The sequence below is a fragment of the Plectropomus leopardus genome, chromosome 9, assembly GCF_026936395.1.
Source record: "Plectropomus leopardus strain MGB_pleo_1.0 chromosome 9, ASM2693639v1, whole genome shotgun sequence".
Lineage (NCBI taxonomy): Eukaryota > Metazoa > Chordata > Actinopteri > Perciformes > Serranidae > Plectropomus > Plectropomus leopardus.
In genome coordinates, this window is record NC_142184.1 from 23,603,290 (window position 1) to 23,623,277 (window position 19,988).

At 38.4% G+C, this 19,988-nt stretch overlaps 1 protein-coding gene across 2 annotated transcripts in view; it reads left to right on the forward strand.

The window, feature by feature from the left end:
* Positions 1-19,988, forward strand: part of cntn3a.1 (contactin 3a, tandem duplicate 1) — a 155,694-nt gene that overhangs the window by 66,908 nt on the left and 68,798 nt on the right. For both annotated transcript variants that reach the window (XM_042491562.2, XM_088082284.1), the window contains 2 exons: positions 7,581-7,713; positions 11,382-11,557. In XM_042491562.2, coding sequence (XP_042347496.1) covers positions 7,581-7,713; positions 11,382-11,557 — 309 coding nt within the window. The remainder of the gene's footprint in view (positions 1-7,580; positions 7,714-11,381; positions 11,558-19,988) is intronic.

Consider the following 19,988-nt stretch of genomic DNA (forward strand, 5'->3'; position numbering starts at 1 on the left):
CTTCATCCAGAAATGAAAAATCATCCAATTTAAATGTGTTTGCGTACACAGTGTAACGTTAATTATAGATGCATAATAATGTGCATGGTGTATTATTTCTTGTAAATACATCACGATTAATTAAACAGTGATATATTTGTGTCAGGATACATTATATAGCCTGTAGCACTGCTTTGAGTGGCGTTTATTGGCATATTTCAATGTCTCCTGATGATGCAATTACTGGTCTGTAAAGATTACTGAACATTAATGTGGACACTTTACCTGTATTATCTTATAAGTAGAGAGAGGACAGTAATTATGCTGTTATCACTAGATTGATATTCATCAGCAGGGCTGCCGTGGCAAAGGAATTTCCCCTGCTGTGATTAAGGGTGGTACAACAGCGCAATATGCGCTATTACCACCATTTTTTTGTTGTTTTCGTTAATTAGCCCTCTTAATATATTTTGGTTGTAGTGCTATAGATAAGCTCTATTGTTAGGCTAATATTAAGTAACATAACATCACAGTTTTAAAACAAGTTAGATACTTGTCTATTGTTAAATGCAAACTACAGAAGGGCAACTAGGCACAATAAGATGAACAGAGTTTTTTCCATTTATTATTATTATTATTATTATTATTATTTATTTGTTTTTTTTTAGCTGAGATGCTTTGGTTGCATTTGGTTATTCTATAAAATATCCACAGAAATAAGTCTGTTTGCACATGGTGCAGTATCTTCTCTTTTAGGAAGAGAGATGGGACCCACTGGTCTGTGTGGGTTCAGTATTAATTTCTCTTTCATTGTTGTTGTTGTTCGGTGATGTAACGGTTCGTCTGTGTTCGTTTGTGGTATTTGCACTGCCCCTCCTTTGCTGTGACTGCTGGGTAAAAAAGGACAGTGATGGGCGGCAGCAGCATTGCACCCAAAGTTGAATAATTTTTAGCTATCTGCGACCTGGAAAAAATTGCAGACGTGCAGAGCTCAGCGCAGAATAGATGCAGAGTTCCTCGTCACACTGCTTGAATTCATAATATAGTGTTAATATGCATTGCTCCAGTGAAAAAAAGAAGAATGTAGCAGTTGTGAAGGTTGCTTATAAATAGTGTTGGTTTCAGGTTATTTCAACAGTAGTATTAATCTAGAGGTCCCGCGGCTCCTTAAAGAGTCTTAAAAGGCACTGTATTCATTAATCTAAAAATAAGGCCTTAATTGTTATTAAATTGGCTTAATTCATCTTTCAAAATATTTTTAAAAATATTAATTTTTTTGTTTCTTTCTGACGTTGTTTTGTAAAACAATAGGTACAATGTTTACATACATATACAATACAACATCCTTTTCCTAAATTCTCACATGCGGAGTTACAAACACAAAATCACCCAGAAAACTGTCCAGAAATAGCAGATATTTCCAATTATTGTTGGTTAGCCAAATAGATACCTTTATAATAATATAATATGTTTACTGTCTTCTATGTGGTCCACTCTAAAAGGGTTATGTAATCAACATCTGATGTAGATAATCTCACTTTTTCTCTGGATGAAAAAACATCATGTTTTATATTACAATAAACTTAATTTCAAGTGGCATTAAAAAGTCTTAAATAGTCTTAAATCTACTTTGCCTTAAGCTGCAGGCACCTTGGAATCAGCAAGAATTAAACATTTGATCTCAGCATCACACTAATCATTCACACATACAGTGACTTCATTACTGAGTGTAAAAGTGTGTGTTGTGCAGGTTAACAAAATAAATATGTATATATATATATATATATATATATATATAGGATAGTTATTATAAGATGTATGTTCGATTTTGTGAGAGACATTTACAAAGTACATGAATCCACACTGTCAAAAAAAGAAAGGAAACCACTAATAGTCAAATCAGGCATGATGTAAGTTATGGTGGTTGGAAGCATTATGGTACAGTCAGTTTTAAACCATGATGAATGTTTCCATTAGTGTAGACCATAGCAGTTGGTAAGTGACAAATAACCTTCTAACCAATCTTGAGGAGGAAACGGTTGCAATATTACCACAATTAGATGACAAATGGCGTTCTCAGAAGCAATACGTTCCCGGGTTTATGTAGACATTCAGCAGAGAGAACAATAACAAGAAATAGCTTTAATTTGCAGTTCCCACATATGGAGTTAGACCTAATCAATTCTGTGTTTCCCCAGTGAACATGGCATCGGATACCCTGGATACAAAGAGGTGTTATTGAATTTCAGATGCACTGGCTTTGATTAGCCTGAGAATGGTGTGACATGGTTGGATATTGGTTGGGAATGTGTTGGCCACATTCCTCTCCGTACAGACTGTGTCGCTGAAAATGTAATTAAGTTAATTAGCGAGAGTCTGCAGTACAGTACAGTACACCCTAGCTGATAATCATAGCTGTAAAGAATGGCTTGGAACATTTTGTATTAGTTTGACTCTTGGGCTGTTTCTTTTTATGTGGTTTTAATATATCTTCTCACTACTTCTTTAGTGCTGGATATGTCCAGCACCATTCACTATTTTTCACAGTTTACTGGTAAATTATAAATGGTTTTTATTACTCAGTTCAGTGTTTCTGATTTTAAAGGACCTTGAAGAAAACAAGTTCCATAGATATTTCAAATGTGTAGACGAGATGTGATCAAATCTATACTTTGCTCAAAACAACCCAAACCTTCCTTCTGCTCTGGAGTAACATTTGCTGCCCCTGAATGAGAGACCTTAAAGGTGTACCTTATCGGCCTGGACAGAGGGGAAAGATGCTTTAAAAAGCAAGATTGGCTTTTTTTATTTGATGCATAAAACCCTGAGCTGAAACGAATGGATTTGGGACCTCACAAACGGCCGATACCTCCCCCACAGCCGACTCCCCATGTGCCTGTTTATTCATGCTGAGGTAAGCTGGAGGAATTCATTTGCTGTCAGCTAGTATTGAATTTGAGATTAGTTTTTATTTCAGCCTCCTAAACAGCTCCCTCTGCCTTCCACTTGTGCTCCGATGCTGAGTCTTGTGTTGTCTGAGGAGCCTTCGAAAAACGGCTGCACATATCACCATCTGGCAGCAGGTGACAGATATGAGTGGAGGCGGCCTGTTTTTTTTTTTTTTTTTTTTAAAGACCCTTTCATAATGACCTCCATATCTGTCCTGCGGCATTGTGCAGTCAACTTCCTGTTAGGATTCTGGATCAGTGCACTTCTGTGATAGAGCGCTTTTTCATCATTTTGCTTTCCCTGCTCTGGGGTGTTGGACCTACCATCAGATTCTGACATTCTGGTTTCAGCATGATTTCTTGACTCCTTTTAAGATCTTAAAAGGGGAAACAGTCTGTCAACTGAAGTGGCAGTGTTGATTTTAAAATTTAAACATGGCCAGATGTATTTCCAGAATGCATCCTCAGTTTGGTTAAGCCAGCAAGTATGCCACCAAAATGAAATCTTACTGGAAAAAAAAAGACAATTCCCTCTGTGTCTTCGTTCGGTGGATCTCAGTCTGGTGTGGCATCCCTGTGTTTGATTACCAGAAAGCAAGCCTAAAAATTATTCCACTTTTCCCTACCGCATCTTACATTCATTCCCGTGAAGGCAACGAAAGAGTTTCAGAGAGTTTGCATCAGTTTGAACTGAGTCCCCAGGCACAGCCTCCGGAGCTCAATCCCTTCCCATTATTCTGACACTTATTCACCATTATAATAACAGTTACGATGGTGCTGCTAAAGATCAGGTCAGTTCAGCCCTGCCTTAACCGAGAAAATGGGCTGCACCCAAATATCTATGTTGATTAGTTTTGTGTTAATTGAATACTGAGTTAGGTTTGTGCTTTACAGTCCACTTAGGGATTGATTAAGAGTGTAATGTACACCAAGGTTATGCAAAAATATTCTGACAGACATGGTTCAGCACAATTAGGGTGTTTGCTTGTGAGTGCAGAAGGGGTAATGCGAGTTGTTGTGTTGAGCGGTTGTTTGTGCTTTAAGCGTAGCAACAGCAGGGTGCAAGTGATAAGTGAGAGGTCCAACACATTAAATAAGCACCATGAATCGCTTACTGTGCTTCAACAACATTTTGTCCCACATTCGTAATCAGGTGGTCATGAAAATAAGTTGAGGATGAGCCATTTTCTTTTTATAGTTTCCACACATTTGTTGAGTTGTTGGGACACAAAACTACTGCAACAACACAGTAGTAAATAATAAGGCATAAATACAACTCAATGGCATACAAGAAGACATTTATTTCAGTATAATAACCTTTATTACACAAAGCTGTTGTTCTTATAATTGCCACCCTGGAAGGGTATAATTTAATAATTGTGGCACCAGCACAGTATAATGTCTGTTTATATGGGTTGTATTTATACTGTATGTATGTATTGTACAAATCCCCCATCTGTACAGGTCACATGTTGACCCACAACAGTCGGTGTCTCACACATAATTAGAATACATACGTGATGGTAACCGACAAAGAGGAGTGGGGATTTAATGATTTTCTTGTATGTGTGTGTCCCTTTGTATCATTCTGTGTGAAGGTTAATTAAATAATATAGTATTTAACAGGACTATAAAAAAAGATCGCCTATGGATTGAGCTTGTATTCAGGTGGGAGAATAAACTTACCTGATGGAACAAACACAAAAATGCAGTGCTGTTTGTATAAAAGTTAATTCTGGATGAAACTCATATTTTCAATCTAATGATTTGTCTTTGAGTTCTGACTTTTGAATCGCTGCAAGTTAAAGTGCTAATTAATAACTAAAGGGCTGGATTATGTTTTGGGTCTGCCAGCTGAATTGCCCCAATTTAAGCATTTTTCAAAAATGATGCTGAATGCAAATGTTTGTGACTTGATAACTGGAATCATTTATCAATTTAATAAGGCACAGTGATTCATCTCATGTTTACCGCAGGCTTTATCATCCCTCCAAGTTTGTGTACAACAAGTGCAAGGATTTGTGTTTGAGTGTGGACTCTACAAGAGGTGTCTTCTGGTAATCAATCATCTCTCAACGCTGCTTCAAGGGACACGCTTCATCTAACAAAGATTATAATTAGGCGGCCTTTTATTCTGTGTAACTTTCTGAGAGGTTTATCCTTGTGGAGAGGAACAATCAGTGTACAAGGTCCCTTGTCAAACATCCCCACCCTCTCAGAGAGTTATTTTGAGTCTTGAGGATAAACCTGTACTCCCATGGTGCCACAGACTTGAGAAGGATACCTGCCTCTCATACAAATTAGTTACTCTACCTACAGTCTTCCATCCTCTGTGTCATTACAGAAATGCAAATGTATTCTGACAAATCCAAATGAATTCCCCTTCCGTCACAGAAAGAAATGTTTATTCCAATGAAGTGCTGACTACCCCATGGGTCACTCTTACTGTGGGCTTTGCCTGCGAAACATGCATCCACTATTGTACCTTTGTAATTAACTAGGAAATGGATGTCACACTAGACATGCTGCTGTCTTTGTTGTTTGTGTTTTCTTGTGTTCTTGTTCTTGCAAAGAATATGAATCAACAATGCAATAATATCACTGTGTGAATTTAGAGCTACTGTACTAATTAATGTACTGTGTGCCATAGGGCTGGGCGATTAATCGGATTTTAATTTCGATTACGATTTTGGCTTTCCTTGATTTTCAAAACAAGGTAATCGAGATAAAACGATCATGTGCAGCATGACGAGTCTTACAATGTTGCTCCTATTTTGCCTTTTATTTTTTTAAATCAAGCGCACCCTTTCCTCGTGCTCCACATTTATAATAGATCAATGGTGCTCCAAAGGCCGAACACTAGTTTTAGCACGTGTTGAAAACAGCAAGTCCCAGCGTGCTACTTCTGGTGGTTTTGAAACCTCGCGGTCTCATTTCGGATACAGACAGCATGCGCAGCGAGACCACGAGCGGCGACGAGCACAAGCGCGGAGAGCAAACAATACAACAATGAGCAGCTCTCATAGGAATGAATGAGGCCCCGCCCCCACGGCTGTATCCAGACTTCTTTATCATACATCCATGTATGTGCCGGTGATAGTGATAGTGATAATAGTGATAGTGCAGCGAGAGGAGCGGACAATATGACGTGAAACGCGGCTGTGTTACGTATGAACAGTTTAGGCTGTTTGTCAGAGAATAAATGCTACCATTTCGAAAGACTCGAGACCATGGATGTATTATAAGGAAGCTCGAGACGCGTTCCCATGTCTAGCTCGCCAGCCGCTGATTAAAGTAACAGAAGTTAGCCCCGAAGTTAGCTTCCCACTGGAAACAGACCAGGCTCCCTTAAGGTGGACTGTTAAGGTGAACCAGCTTTTCTCATTGTAGTGACACTCCCAGCTGCTTCTAAACAGATATTGGAGAAATGTCTGTCTGGTGAGTCTCTCTTGAGTTAGTGAAACAATCTTTGATACCAATTCAAAATGTATTTTGCTGTTATTGATACAGTAACTGTTATGCATTGTTAAATTATATTTAGTTGGGTTTGGTTTTATTATTATGTGAATGTGAACAAAGTACAGTAATGCAAGATGTGTTACAGTCATGGCTGCACCACAAAGCTTTCATTGTTTTTCAGTTGACTTGTAGGCCTAATCAAAGTTAAAGGACATCCAGTGTTTAAAAATAAACACCAAAGTTAATGCTCAATAACTGCATGATGTTCTGGAGGCCAGTGAGTAATCATGTTAAATAATTGTGATTTCAATATCAATCAAAATAATAGCGATTATTCTTTTTGCCATAATCCAGCAGCCCTACTGTGCTGTATATATTGTATTTTTTTCCTTCCTTCCTTCCAGCACATTATGAATAATTATGATAACAGCCAGTGTACGCACAGTGCAGAAACACTGCAAAAGTGTCGTTCAAAGATACTTGCAAGCCACACTGGTGATTTGTTGTAAAATTGCAAACTTGCATTATAAACAATGATGGGTAGTTTGGATGTTTTTTTTGTTATGAGGAGATGGAATATAAACAATTCAGAAAGAGCAAAAGAATTTGTTTTGATTTGGTATTTCAGGAAGGAAAACAACTCAAGTATTTTCCTCCAATTTTGGAAATTATGGCTTTCTTCTCCGTCTGAGTCACAAAGGGCAGTGCATTGATGGCACAAATAAGAGGGGACGATTTTAGAATAAGACCACATTACTCTCAGTATTTGTTATGGCATTTGATTTCAAATTTCTCATCGGATGACATCCTCTTGGAAAGTGTTGATAAGTTTGAATGGTTTAGATGGAAGTGTGCTGAAGCTCAGTGGCAGCGCAGTGTGTCTTTGACAAGTCTGTACATTCAGATGTTTGCGTTAAAGTTTTATGAAGGTTACCAGCTGATTATGCAGTACCTCCGGGACCTAGGAACTTTTTATGACAAACATAAAAAAATGCTGATGGGCTCTGCTCACATGGCTGACAGGACCATGCTAAATGGAGATTTTAACCCTCTCTTGTGCTGCACTGTTTTTCCACTTGCTTCCTTCCTCTGTAAGCACCTTGATATCTACTCGCCAGCAGAAAAATGTGAGAATTGGTTTTCGTGCTCACTTGGACATCAAAGCTGATGTAGTTTTTCTGCTTCTCCACCTAGGAAGTGGAGTCCTGCTGAGGCCCGTGTTCACCAAACAACCTGGCAGTGTGGTGTTTCCCCTTCAACCTGGTGAGAATCGCAGAGAGGTGGTGTTCAGCTGTGAGGCCCAGGGATATCCTCCGCCCTTTTACAGGTAACACCTCCAGGCATGGCTTTATTCACACCGTTTTTGTTACGCAGAACTTTCTCATAGCTTTCAAATGAAAGATATGCACTAAAAACCAATTGAGACTGGATTTATTGCCCTGGGAAGAGCAGGGATTTGTGGACCTTATGGCTCGCTGCTGCGCACTGCCTGCAGCACTTGGCGTAACTGCCAGTCATGGTTAATTTGACAATGATAAACTAATTAGCCTCTGTTGTTGGTCTATTGTATATGTGCATTGGCGGATGAACATTGATCGGCTGTAGGATTCACTTTGAGAGCTTCCTGTTATCAGTATCACTGACCATTGGAAAGATCAAGTGACCCAAGAGAATCATGTACCAAAACTCTCCTGCTCTCATGACGAAGATGGCGAGGAAAAAAAACACCAATGGAGTACTTTTCACATACGAGAAATGATGTGGCAGAAGACGTCTTTCCATATCGCAGCTTAAGACCTGCTACAGTTACATTTTATGTGCAGCGTCACCGCTTAAGGCTGCATAGATATTGCCACAGGGCATCTGATTCAGAAAATATCACTACATGATAAACATGATTCAAAAAAAGCAATATCACCCAGGAGGATCTGCTGTGATGTCATTTGAGCATGACAGTGATGTGGTTAGGATGGAGGCACTTGCGCCAATATCTACAAGCATCACTGAAGTGCTCAAATGACGTTAAAGCACTACTTCGAGTGTAATATTGAGATTATACAACTATTACCAACAAAATCAAAATATATATTCAAAATGTATTAATGTTTTGGGGCAATTAGCTCTCAAAATTAAAAAGATTATTTGGAAGTGTAATCCCCATTTCCATGGAAATACACAGTTTGACTAATAAATGGAAAACAATCAGTCATGATAGTAGAATCCTATATGTAATGAACCGCAGTTTACTACTCCAGCAAGTAGGTTTTTAGTTTGCAGTTAATTTTTTTTAGTTTTAATTTTATGTTCCAAAATGCAAATGTCAGTTTTGTCAGTGTTTATAATGTGTGTGTTAAGAACATGGCGGTTTATGCAGGGCTTTTGTCATTTTTGTGTTAGTTTATAGTTTACACCATTAGTGAGTTACTTTTCATAATTTCAACTGTAGTTTCCAGTGGAGAGCGTTTTGACGTTACGTTATCAAGTCTTTATGAAACCTCCTTGAATTGCTTCTTGTCACTCAACTGATGAACATGTCTGCAGATCTGGATATTATGCAAGTGCAGTTCTTAAGAAGTTGTGGACTAAGACTTTCAGTGATAAGGAAGGTGTGCTGTCATGCAGATTTGAGCACATTCGAAATTGTCTTGTGGACCAATCAGATTGTTTGGTCGGAACTACATGTTTTATATTCACGTTATGGACTGAGGCGCAGAAAAACTGCTGGCAGTCATTGTCCTTCGTCAGCACGCTGGCCCTCTGAGGTTGAGCAGCAAATTGGGACAAATTGATGCCCAGTTCCTCTGCCGCTAAAATGATAACAAATGAAAACAAATGACAAACAATGATTTGCTTTAAAGTGCATCAAGCGCACAAGCTATTAATTCATAATCTATCAAATGGGGCCACATGGCTGTTGTACTCCTGTCAGTGTAATTAAATGCAAATTGCAAAGCCAAGCATTTAATGTGTAATAGGTTGAAACGATCCCTCATAACATCAGCATATGCGGCCGTTAATGTAGCTTGAAGATCCTTGATGTTATGCCTAATGGGCACAAATTGAAATGAATGTACAAGATCTTATCACTTGGATCGGCTGGAATACTTATTAAGCAATCAGTCGCTATTTCCCTGTCTAGATAGTCCTACTTTTTATAATGAAAACCAATTTATGAGTTCAAATCTGCGATTTTTTTTTTTTTTTTTTTGCCCTTCTGAGTTCAAGTTCGGAGAGCGTGCCCGGCTCCATACCAAATCAAATTTTGCTTTAATGAGCTCTTTAATTACAGCAAGTGCCACCAACTGTGGCAGTTGATATACCACATTAAGAAGTGATCTTCAGATTGATCACAAGCTGTTATAATATCATACTTTTATCCCTTTAATGATGGGTCCTATATTTCCAAATGGACATATTGCTGTGTTGTTAGTTCAGTCAGCATACATCATAGTGCTGTCGTCCCCTTGGCAATTTCCTTTTTTTTAGCAAAGGTCATTTGTGCCAGCTTTGGAAATGAGTTTTGGGTCTTTGAGAGGTTCAGCTGCAGGACACCATATGCTGAGTGGCTCTCCACTGCTGCTTATGAACGCAGGTCCATTTCAGGATCGCCAAGGACAAATTAATTTGTCTAAGAATACCCAATGACCGCTAGCACATAAAGCCCCCACTCCAAGTTGTCACCATGGCCCCTTGATTTGTCTCATCTGGAGCTGTTGGACCAGTTCCAGCTGCAACACCAAATCACTAAATCAATCTAATCAGCCAATCTGCTGTTGAGCACCGCTCTGCTGCATATGTCCCTCCATTCTCTCCCTTCTTCAACCCTGCCTCCCGCTGTCTTTGTCTTAATCCTTCCCGCTGAAAAAGGAGACAGAAAGTCAGAAATAAAAACCTCAAGCTTCCTTTTTCTCGCAGAGCTTTCAAAATGTAATCAAGACCAGGGAGCTAACATTCAACCTAATTGTCCCTTATTTCGTCAATGAAAAGCTATTTCTCCTTTTCTAAGTGTCACTTTTCTTGTTAGTCTTTGTTTATTCTCTTTTTTCTCTCTCTTTTTCTTTCTCTCTGACCGTAATTTGAGAATAAAAAGTGCCATTTGCACACTAACTTTGCCCGGGTATGACAAAGACAATCTCAGTTAGCTACTGTGGTGATGAAATGTATCTGCAAACATTTAGAAAAGTTTTCTGCAGAACACTTTTTTATTCTTTTAATGTGTTGTAAAATCTGTGCTGTTCACAGTGAATTGAAACTTGTAGTCGACATCATCATTTAGGAGGTCACATGCTACATTTAGTATAACTGGCATTATCGACTCAGCAGGTTTTTCTAGACTATAGGCCTTAATTATGCAGAGAACAACATCAAGTCTCTTAAATCAAGCCACACAGGCATCTTTCACAGTTAAAGGCTGATTGCTGGCAGTTGCATCTTGCTGGACTCCCATATTATTCAAAACAAGAGTTTAGTCAAAGAGCAGCACAATCCTGCGCTTTACATGTGGCCATTTTGTATGAGCCATCCTGATGCTCAGAACTTCCCGTCTGATAATCATTATGATTGGAGGGGGTTGTTATTTGATTCATGGTGAAAGGGCCTCCCTCATGCGGTTGTCACTGATGGACAAACAGACTGAAAAGAAAAAGGGAAATGTCAGAGGAATGTAGAGTATTTGATATGTGAGTATGAGATGTGTTTGAAGTAAGAAAAAGCCTGAATAGAAATGAACAGTCTTTTGATATGACTGTTACTGATTGCTTCTGTTTCCAGTTATACTCATTTTTTTGGTCTTGCTGCAAGACACATTAAACTGTGTTATTTCTCTCTGCTTTATCCAGAATGAGGGCTGTTTGGTCACAGTTTAGACCGCCAGGTAGTCCGTATTTTACATTAATTGGACTTTTTGCATCAGTAACAAATAGTCTGATAAATGGTATAATATAGGACATCTAAACTTTCTGATATTTGTTGTGTATCATGTGCTTGTATTTACAGGTGGAAGCTCAATGACTCCTTCATCCAGCCCAGACCAGGGTCACGCTATTCTCTCATGGGAGGAAACTTACACATCAGCCATCTGAATAAAGAGGAAGATGTTGGCATTTATCAGTGCCTTGCATCCAACTCTTTCGGCACCATTGTCAGCAGAGAGGCCAGCCTGCACATTGCATGTAAGTCCATAATGTTTTTGACCAAAAAATGGGTTATTTCAGAATGAGTGGTATAGGGCTACACCTTGACAGTCGGAGATTTGAATCATCATTTGGAGACCCCTTAGTTGACAGAGATTGCTTCCAGTCAAGCTGTTGTGTTTTGTCTTAGATGGTCAATTTGCAGCATACGGTGAATTGATACGATACAGTCTCTGGCTTTTGTTTGGTAGCAAGTGTTGGTAAAAAATGTTGTTGTTAGCACTTTTAGCTTGTTTACTATATTATGTGAATGCCACTGTAACACTAAACGTCCCACTGAGCCTGTTAAAATTTTAAAGCTTTGTATGGAAAAAAAAAACGGTAAAATTAGGTAAAATTACATTTTTAGCTTTTGAGCTTTTTGGTAGAAGTGGTTCGTAATTGTTTGTGTTAATGTTCACTAGTGCACTGTTTGTTCTAACAACATCTGGATGTGTTGATGAGGTACTAACTGGCTAACAAGTGTCCATCCACCCTGCCAGTCTCTCAGTTTCCATTTTTGAATGATGAAAACAGATTATAGCCGCCTGCTAGTATGGATTGTTATTTCCTCTCACACAGGTGCAGAGCGTGCATGCTAGTTGGCCGTCCACTGTCGTAATTGCAGTGTGGTCAGTGCAACTTTTTGGACAAGACACAGGCAACAAAACTGTTGCCTTCGCCGGTGGTTCTTTGATGTCGGTTTAGTGTAATGCTAAAATGCTAAATTATTTAGTCCTAAAATTTTAAACCACCGCAGCATTTGTACAAGAAGGTTAGTGACCAGGAAACTCACAGACCAATTGCATGCCCTAAGCTACTCTACATGATTATTACTAAGCCAATCGAAACTGTGCATTCTAATGAGCATTGTGGCTCAAGAGAGTCACACACAAACACACACACACACACACACACACGGGAGGAAAAAGACAAGAGACAACAGTTGGAGAAATAAAAGAGCCAGAGAAAAGGAATGTCTCATTGCATCTTCTAAAGAGAGATAAGCAGACAAGGATTCTTCTCACAAGCCCTTCACTTCACCAGTATCTCTCATCATATGTTCTGAGACTGTAGATTTTCTAAAGTGTCAATATGAAGTGCCACTATGAGACAAAGCGCATCTTTTAGGCAAAGATAGCCACTCAAATGTGAACTCAGGACACGGAAAATACAATATGTCATATCAATCAAGGGACACCTCCAGTGGATTGGCACTGAATCAGAATGCAAGTTAGACATTTTTGTATACAAAAATATAATGGTTTTATCGTCTTGAGCAATTTGTGTCACTTTCAGTTTTATCATACCACATTAGCTGAGTTTATTTCACCTTAATTCAACTTTGTTTCTTTTGAGTTCAGTTCAGTTTCTGTTTGCTTTAGAAAGTAAAAGTTTCATTAAACATCAGTCGTTCTGGTTCGCTGAAAGTATAATGACCCAGTAGGATTCTGTCGAAATTGCTGTCAGACCTGATCTTCTCTAGCAAAAAAAACCACCAGCGACAAAAGACTGTTACAGTAGACTTGTACTGGTAAAGTTAATAATGAGAAAACACAAATTAATCGCCCATGTTCCTGTCATGCTATGTTTTTATCCTTTAACCCTGATTAAAACTGCAGTGCTGATGTTTACTCTGTTAAACTTCTCACAGCCCTGTGATGATTGTCTGGTGGGCCTTGACAGACCCTGTAGAGTTGATGCTTTACAGCCTCCATCCATCACATTTTATAAGACCAGAGTCTAAGGCATCTCTGATGGCAAGGTGAACTTGAGGCCTCCACTGTTGATGGGCAGCCTATATCAAATGACAGCCCTGATATCTGTGAACAGATGGTGCAGCTAGATTGAATTCTGATGTCTGTTTCTCTGCCATAGAGGACGCAGAGATGATCCTTGGCAGGGTGAGCACCAGAGGTATCCATCTAGCCACGATTTGGTGCCTCTTTGTCACAAAGCAACATTAAATCTTCAGCATATAGTGCAAATTGGTGCCATGAGTTGCCAGCAGGCTGTTGATCATATTCACATTTCCTATCAATTTTTCGAGGCCTGACCTGAACTGTATGTCATCGTGATTGGTCTCATCCATAGCCCGGGCCTGACCTGGGACCCGCTGCTTTTGTCAACAGATGAGGACAAGCATCAGTGCTGATGTGTCATACATCTTATTTATTGCTCTTGGTTTAACTTAATTAAGTGTGCTCTGTGATTGAGCGGGTCTCAGGTCAAGGGAATAATTCATAGAGGAGCAGCCTGTTATGAGAGTCAGTATCATGTCATTTGTAACAGACTCTGACTCAGAGTAGCTCAATATGCTCTTGCAAACACCAATGAGCTTGCACCTCTCTCTGTCTTGTAATAGCTGTGTGAGACAAAGACCTAGGTAAAAGCCATTAATTAAGAAAATACAAGGACAAGGAAAACAATGCTTTTGGGGTCTCTGCAAAAATACAAATGCACAACAGTGATTTCAGCATGCTCATTATCAAAAACACTACCTACTTTAACCATCTATATTTGAGGATTTATACATGGAAGCCCTTGCTGATGTGCTGAACAAGATTAATGTCTTAAGATTTGAACCAACTAATGATGTCCCACAACATCAAATTTGTATTGCATCGAGGTGTAGCACATACATATAAGAGTCAGGATAGCCTACATTTTTAATCCTCTGGAGGATGGATGATATAACAGTGTCTGCTACCATCTGGTAGGGGTTTAAACCTCTGGAAGTATAAAGGGCCCTGATCCTGTTGACAATACAGACTTAAATGTTTAAAAGGTTCTGCTCGCCTGCTGGGAGTGCTGGAAGGAATAATCTGGTTGGTTATCGAGCCAGATTGATTTTCCTAATCTCCAAGGGATATTTTTGGTGTAAGTGTAAGGGTTTTCACTCATGCAAGATGCAACATTATACAACAGACTGCAAAGGCCTGCAATGCAAGCAAAGCAATACAGGATGCCTGTCCTGAAGACCGAACATGCTACAGACTAAATGCTATGCTGCTTATGGAGCCACCAGGGTAACACAGTGTTTAATGAAGGGTGAAATAGCTGTATTTATGAAAGCAATACGGGATGCAACTCCCTTGTATCTTGGTGCTCATGATTTCTCCGATCAGATTCTGTCCTGTAATTGCACATAATTTGCATTTTTTTTCTTATTGGCGCTAGTCTAACCTAACTGTCTTATCTGTGTAATTACTTTGCAAGATTTCTATCCCCCCCTATTTTCCCTTTGCTTCTCTCATTTCCATCAGCTCTGTACACTTTATTCATTGCTTTTGCCTCGGGGTGAAAATTAAGTCTGTTTTGAGCTGGAGAGCATCTGAGGAAGGGACAATAACATTTATCGTCAGCACTGTGATGCTAAGTGCTCAATCTGGGTTTCAAATCCTCTTTTAGGGAGGGAGGCAGCCGCCTTTTTCTGAATGCAGCACTTCACAACAGTGTTGTAATTGTCAGGAGACATCAGCAGTAGCGCGCTGTAAGAATTAGGCCCCTTTGATGTTTATCGCTCCTCAAATGTCATGTGTCACTCACTGTTAGGGGTTCACTGCATGATGCATCTCTGAGAAAGAACGGGGGAGTTGATGGATTTTTTTACCATCTACCAGTATTATTCGTTTAGGCTATACGAACAGTTCAAACTGTCATTCATAACACTGACACTCAAATTTTTTAAATTAACATTTAGATGTTACGCAGCTCTTCTTGTTTTTTCGCTGCATGTCTATTCATTCTGTTGAAACCTGGTATTTCTGCACTGTTGCAGATAAAGATTAGGCCCCACCAATAATATAAGTATTGTACTGTTTTTAGAGCGAGATTTCAGTGGTGACTGCGTAGGACTGTTTCCAGCTTGTACGATCCAAGAATTTCAAATAACTCCAGTCCAAAATTTATTTAAAAAAGGAAGATGAAATCATTTCCAAATTTCTTTAATCCATATTTGATGGTGCCTAGCCTTTCAAAAATAACATTTTCACTGTGTTATAAAAAAACTGTTTGGTCTTCGACTTACTGCACACAAAGGGAGAAATTACCTGGATTAACACGGCCATCTATCAAGAGTCTAACTGCACAATACGTTACATTCATTAATCAAATAAGGTTGATTTATTAAAAAAAGACTAATTTAATTCAATGAATCACTTTTTTAGAAATTGAGGATTTTGATTATTTTTTAGGCTATTATAACAGACACTCAAGGCCACATTCAAAAACCTTAATATAAAATTATTCATACTTAATTTATTCTTTTTTTTCCCTTCATGGCAACGACCAAGGCTTGACATTAGAAGCATAGTTGGCATCTCTTCTCCAGGTCCATGCACCATGCCACTCCCTCTTCCTCTCATTACAGTTTTTCAACCACGCATACGGCCGAAGTTACATCAAGCAGAAGTGGCAGTATGAGCCAAAATAGCACATTTTTTAAATTAATTTATTTAGTCAGTTATCACATTTTAAATGAGAATCAAATAATTGTTAAAATGCTGAATATCATACCAAATAGTCAAACAGCCTTATAGTTGGTCGATTCCTACAGATGGACATTAAATATCAAGCTTTGATACAAGAAATATGCATTTCATACTAGAGGAGCTGAGTATTTGATGACTAGTATTGCACATTTTATGTAGTCTTGATTGGGGTCTTCACATTTGAAATTTAGATTTAAAATCTAGATCTTTAAGAACATTAGCACACAGCACAGTCAACTTTAATAAAATAAAATGTAATTTTTCATCAACAAAATTGTGTCTATGGAAAATGCTTGGTGGCCGTTAAGTTTGGAAAAGTACTTGCCACAGTGGCTGGTGAACAAAAAAATAATGTCAAGCCCCGGTCACAACATATGACAACTAGATGATTACAGTGGTGACCTGCATTTAACTTTAATTACTTGTGTAGCTAGTAAAAAAGTTGACATATATTTACTTTGTGATTAGTAAACCTTTCACTTCCCTCTGCATCTATAGTCATTTTTTTTCCAGTATTCAAGTGAAGAGGAGACCTTTGGTCAGAATACTGACTTGCACCTTAAAACTGTGTCATTATTATTGCATTAAAATGGCCAGTTGTGAAAAGTAGATAAATGCTTCAGAAAAAGTCATACATCATGGTAATAGCGCAATTCAATAGACTTTACTTTAGAAACATCTACTCTGTCAATGAGTTCAACAAACTATCTTGAAAATTCAGAGTTTTCCATCTAAAATCCCACATACTGTGTACTTTGAAGGAATAGGGATACAATACATTTCTCACAGTCTATTTTTTTGGGATTTACCCATTAAGAAAGGTTTTATCAAACCTTGCTGCACAGAACAAGTGTTTTTTTTCTCCTTCTCAAATAATTACAAAAGGTTTTGACTCAGCTATTGTGCTTGGCTGCATGTCAGAGTTTTCTATTGGGACTGCTTGTCCTTCATTGTTTTCCCCCCCGAAACCAAATTGCTTCTTTGAGGTTAGATGTCTAATGACCAATTCAGTGTATGTTTGTTTCTGTCAGAAAGTAGAAATTGTAGAGCTGAATAAAGTTGTCACTTGTTAAGGAAAAAATCAAGCTGAATTTCCATGAATTCTGACTGACTGCAGTGACAGGTGATGCAGTGCAGCTGGTAAACAGTGCCTGTTTTCTTAGAGTTGGTCATGTGTATGGTGTATGTATTACTATGATAGTAAATAGCTGATGTGAAAATTCTGTATAGGAGCTTTAACCAGGGTTGGAAAGATCCCAGTGTTCATGTAATATAAAATGTATATATAATAATCTCAATGCCTCTGCGCCTGAGTCGTTAGCCTGACAAAAAAAGTTCTAGCTTTTACTTGGCCTTTGTCCTTTCTGTGCTTTTTCCATTTTTACTATGTGTAAGTTTTCTCCAGGCTCTCCATTATCCTCCCACGCTAATCACATACATGTTAGGTATTACACATTCTCCTGCCATTGCCACTGACTGAGACAGGATGATAATAATGATGGTATTTTTTATTTGTGTAGGATTAGGATAGATTTTTCAATCAAGGAGGAGAGCTTTTCAGTGCAGACGACGTAAAAACATAAAAACATAAAAAAAACAGCCCTATAAAATGACGCCAGGAGTTAAAAAAAAAACAAAACAAAAAACAATATCAACAAGAGTAAAAACAAACGTAAAATATAGTTTAGCTTGACATAGCTACATGATAGGGCCAGATAAGGCGAATGGTCAGACAAGATGCACAGTTAGCCCAAGAACTAGAGTTGGTCTTCAGTGAAAGTATAATTTGACCGGGAAAGTGTGTAGATAACACAATAGTAGAACAAGAAATCCAAGATGTCCTTGACAATAACAACCCTATATCTTTGCACAACGCCTCTGTCATTTCTCAATTGAAAGTCCTGAATTTTAGATGTATTAAAATGCACTTTCATGCCTTTTATGTAATTGAGGAAAAGTAAATGGTTAGGTAAAAAGGCTTTATAGAATGATGGCATTAGTCGCTGTAGATGAAAAAAATCAGTGAATATCATTGCATTAAAACTGGTTCCAAGGCTCTTTCCATTTACTGTTTGACTGCAGCTGGGAGGTGACGGACCCACTGGCAACTCACACACAGCCTTGGCTGTTTCGACCTTGCAGCTCCAAAACAGATATATGCATGTTTGGTTTGGAAAGAAAAATGAGATGGTTCTTTTGAAAACTCATTCTGTTTTTGCCATTTTTGTCTATTTTTTATGTTGTTTCTCTGTATTCATTACTTTAGAGATGGCAGTGTTAAACACCCTGCCAAGCCAACACTTTGTTTCAATGCTAACCTTGGTCACTGGATTCGGATGGACTTTGATAATACTCCAGTATTTCATCTTGAGCCACCAGCTGGTTTGCATTGACGTTTAATCACAAAATGCATTAAAAAGCCAGTGACCAAATCCAGTCAGCTTTGGCTTTAATTCCATGAGTTTATACCAAGTTCACCATGTTCCGAAAGTAGTAATAGAGAAACCATTTCACATTTACCTGATGTTAATTACCATTTGTACTAATGTGGTATTTAAAATTTAAAATGAGACATTTTTGTTAACAGTGTTCTTTGATTTTGGGAATAAAAGCCTAAGGTTCATCGTTTTTTTTTTAGGATTATATTCTATCCAAACCTGCTGGGACTGGTCAACTCATATTAGAAATACAGAATAAGCTCCTAATGGAGGTAAATTATACCATAGCTGGAGAATTTCAAATGAAGTCCCTTTTGGAAAGTTTTTAAAACTCTTTATGCCTTTTGTCCAATGGTAAGGTGACAAATGTAACCAAATCACAAATTGCCCTCAAGCTCACACTCCAACAGAATGGCTTCAATTTTTCTTCTCTACAATCGCTTCTCATTCATTACAATGGGTCACATTGATGTAGCTAGCACAAAAAATGCAAATTCACATCCAATTTCATGGATCTGAAAGCACTCAAAATAGCCTGAACTCTGCCATGGAGAAGCACATGGAGGTGCAGAGCCGTGATAGGCTTGATAAGATGATCCACGGGGTGCAGAACAGCTTGGGTTGTCAGGCATTGTTGGCTTTTAGTGTGTCTAGCTCATTTACGCCCCACCATACTCCAAAGGAATATTGATCAGGAGAGCTTCACTCTCAGTGTGAGTTGAGCAACTCTGATATTTTCTAATGTGTGAGTCTGATTTTAGAAAAGAGTTAAATCTAGTGCTGTATGTTCTTCACAGTGCGTACTGACGGAAAGGGCATGGCGGGCCAAAGACACCCAGTATCTTGCTCTATTTTTCTTTGTAATTATGGTAAAATATTTGATGTGATGCACTCTTTTGCGATCCCAACTTTGTGTTCCCTACAGCAACAACACATACACATACACACACACACACACACACACACACACACACACACACACACACACACACACACACACACAAACAGAGGTGCTTGTTTGGATCAGACGCCTTACGTGAGCTGTTTCACATAGTGTTAAAAAGCAGATAAAAGGAGTTGCATAGTAAGTGTGCAAACAGTTTAATCAGAGGCAACAGTTTCATCTGTAAATGAAGTCTGTTCTTTTTTTTTTTTTTAAAGATGGGGGTCTTCTTTACTGCAGCTTGTATACTGATAGTAAATTAAAATTCTATTCTATTCATAATTTTAAAAAAAATCAACACTAATGTTTGTGTAATATGAAATTGTTTTAATAAAAAACACATGCATTCTAAGCATACCTAAAGGTAGATGAATTAAAAAATGTTATGCATATGTCTCTTTGAATGTATGTAGTATACATGCTACGTATGTGGGTATGTATGTCGTGTTCCTGTGGATCCGTAAAAAGTCTTGAATAGCGTAGCATTCATTTCAAAATAAAGCCTTAAGTCCTTAAAATGCTAGATTGGCGAAATGGGAAGTATGATTTCAATGCAA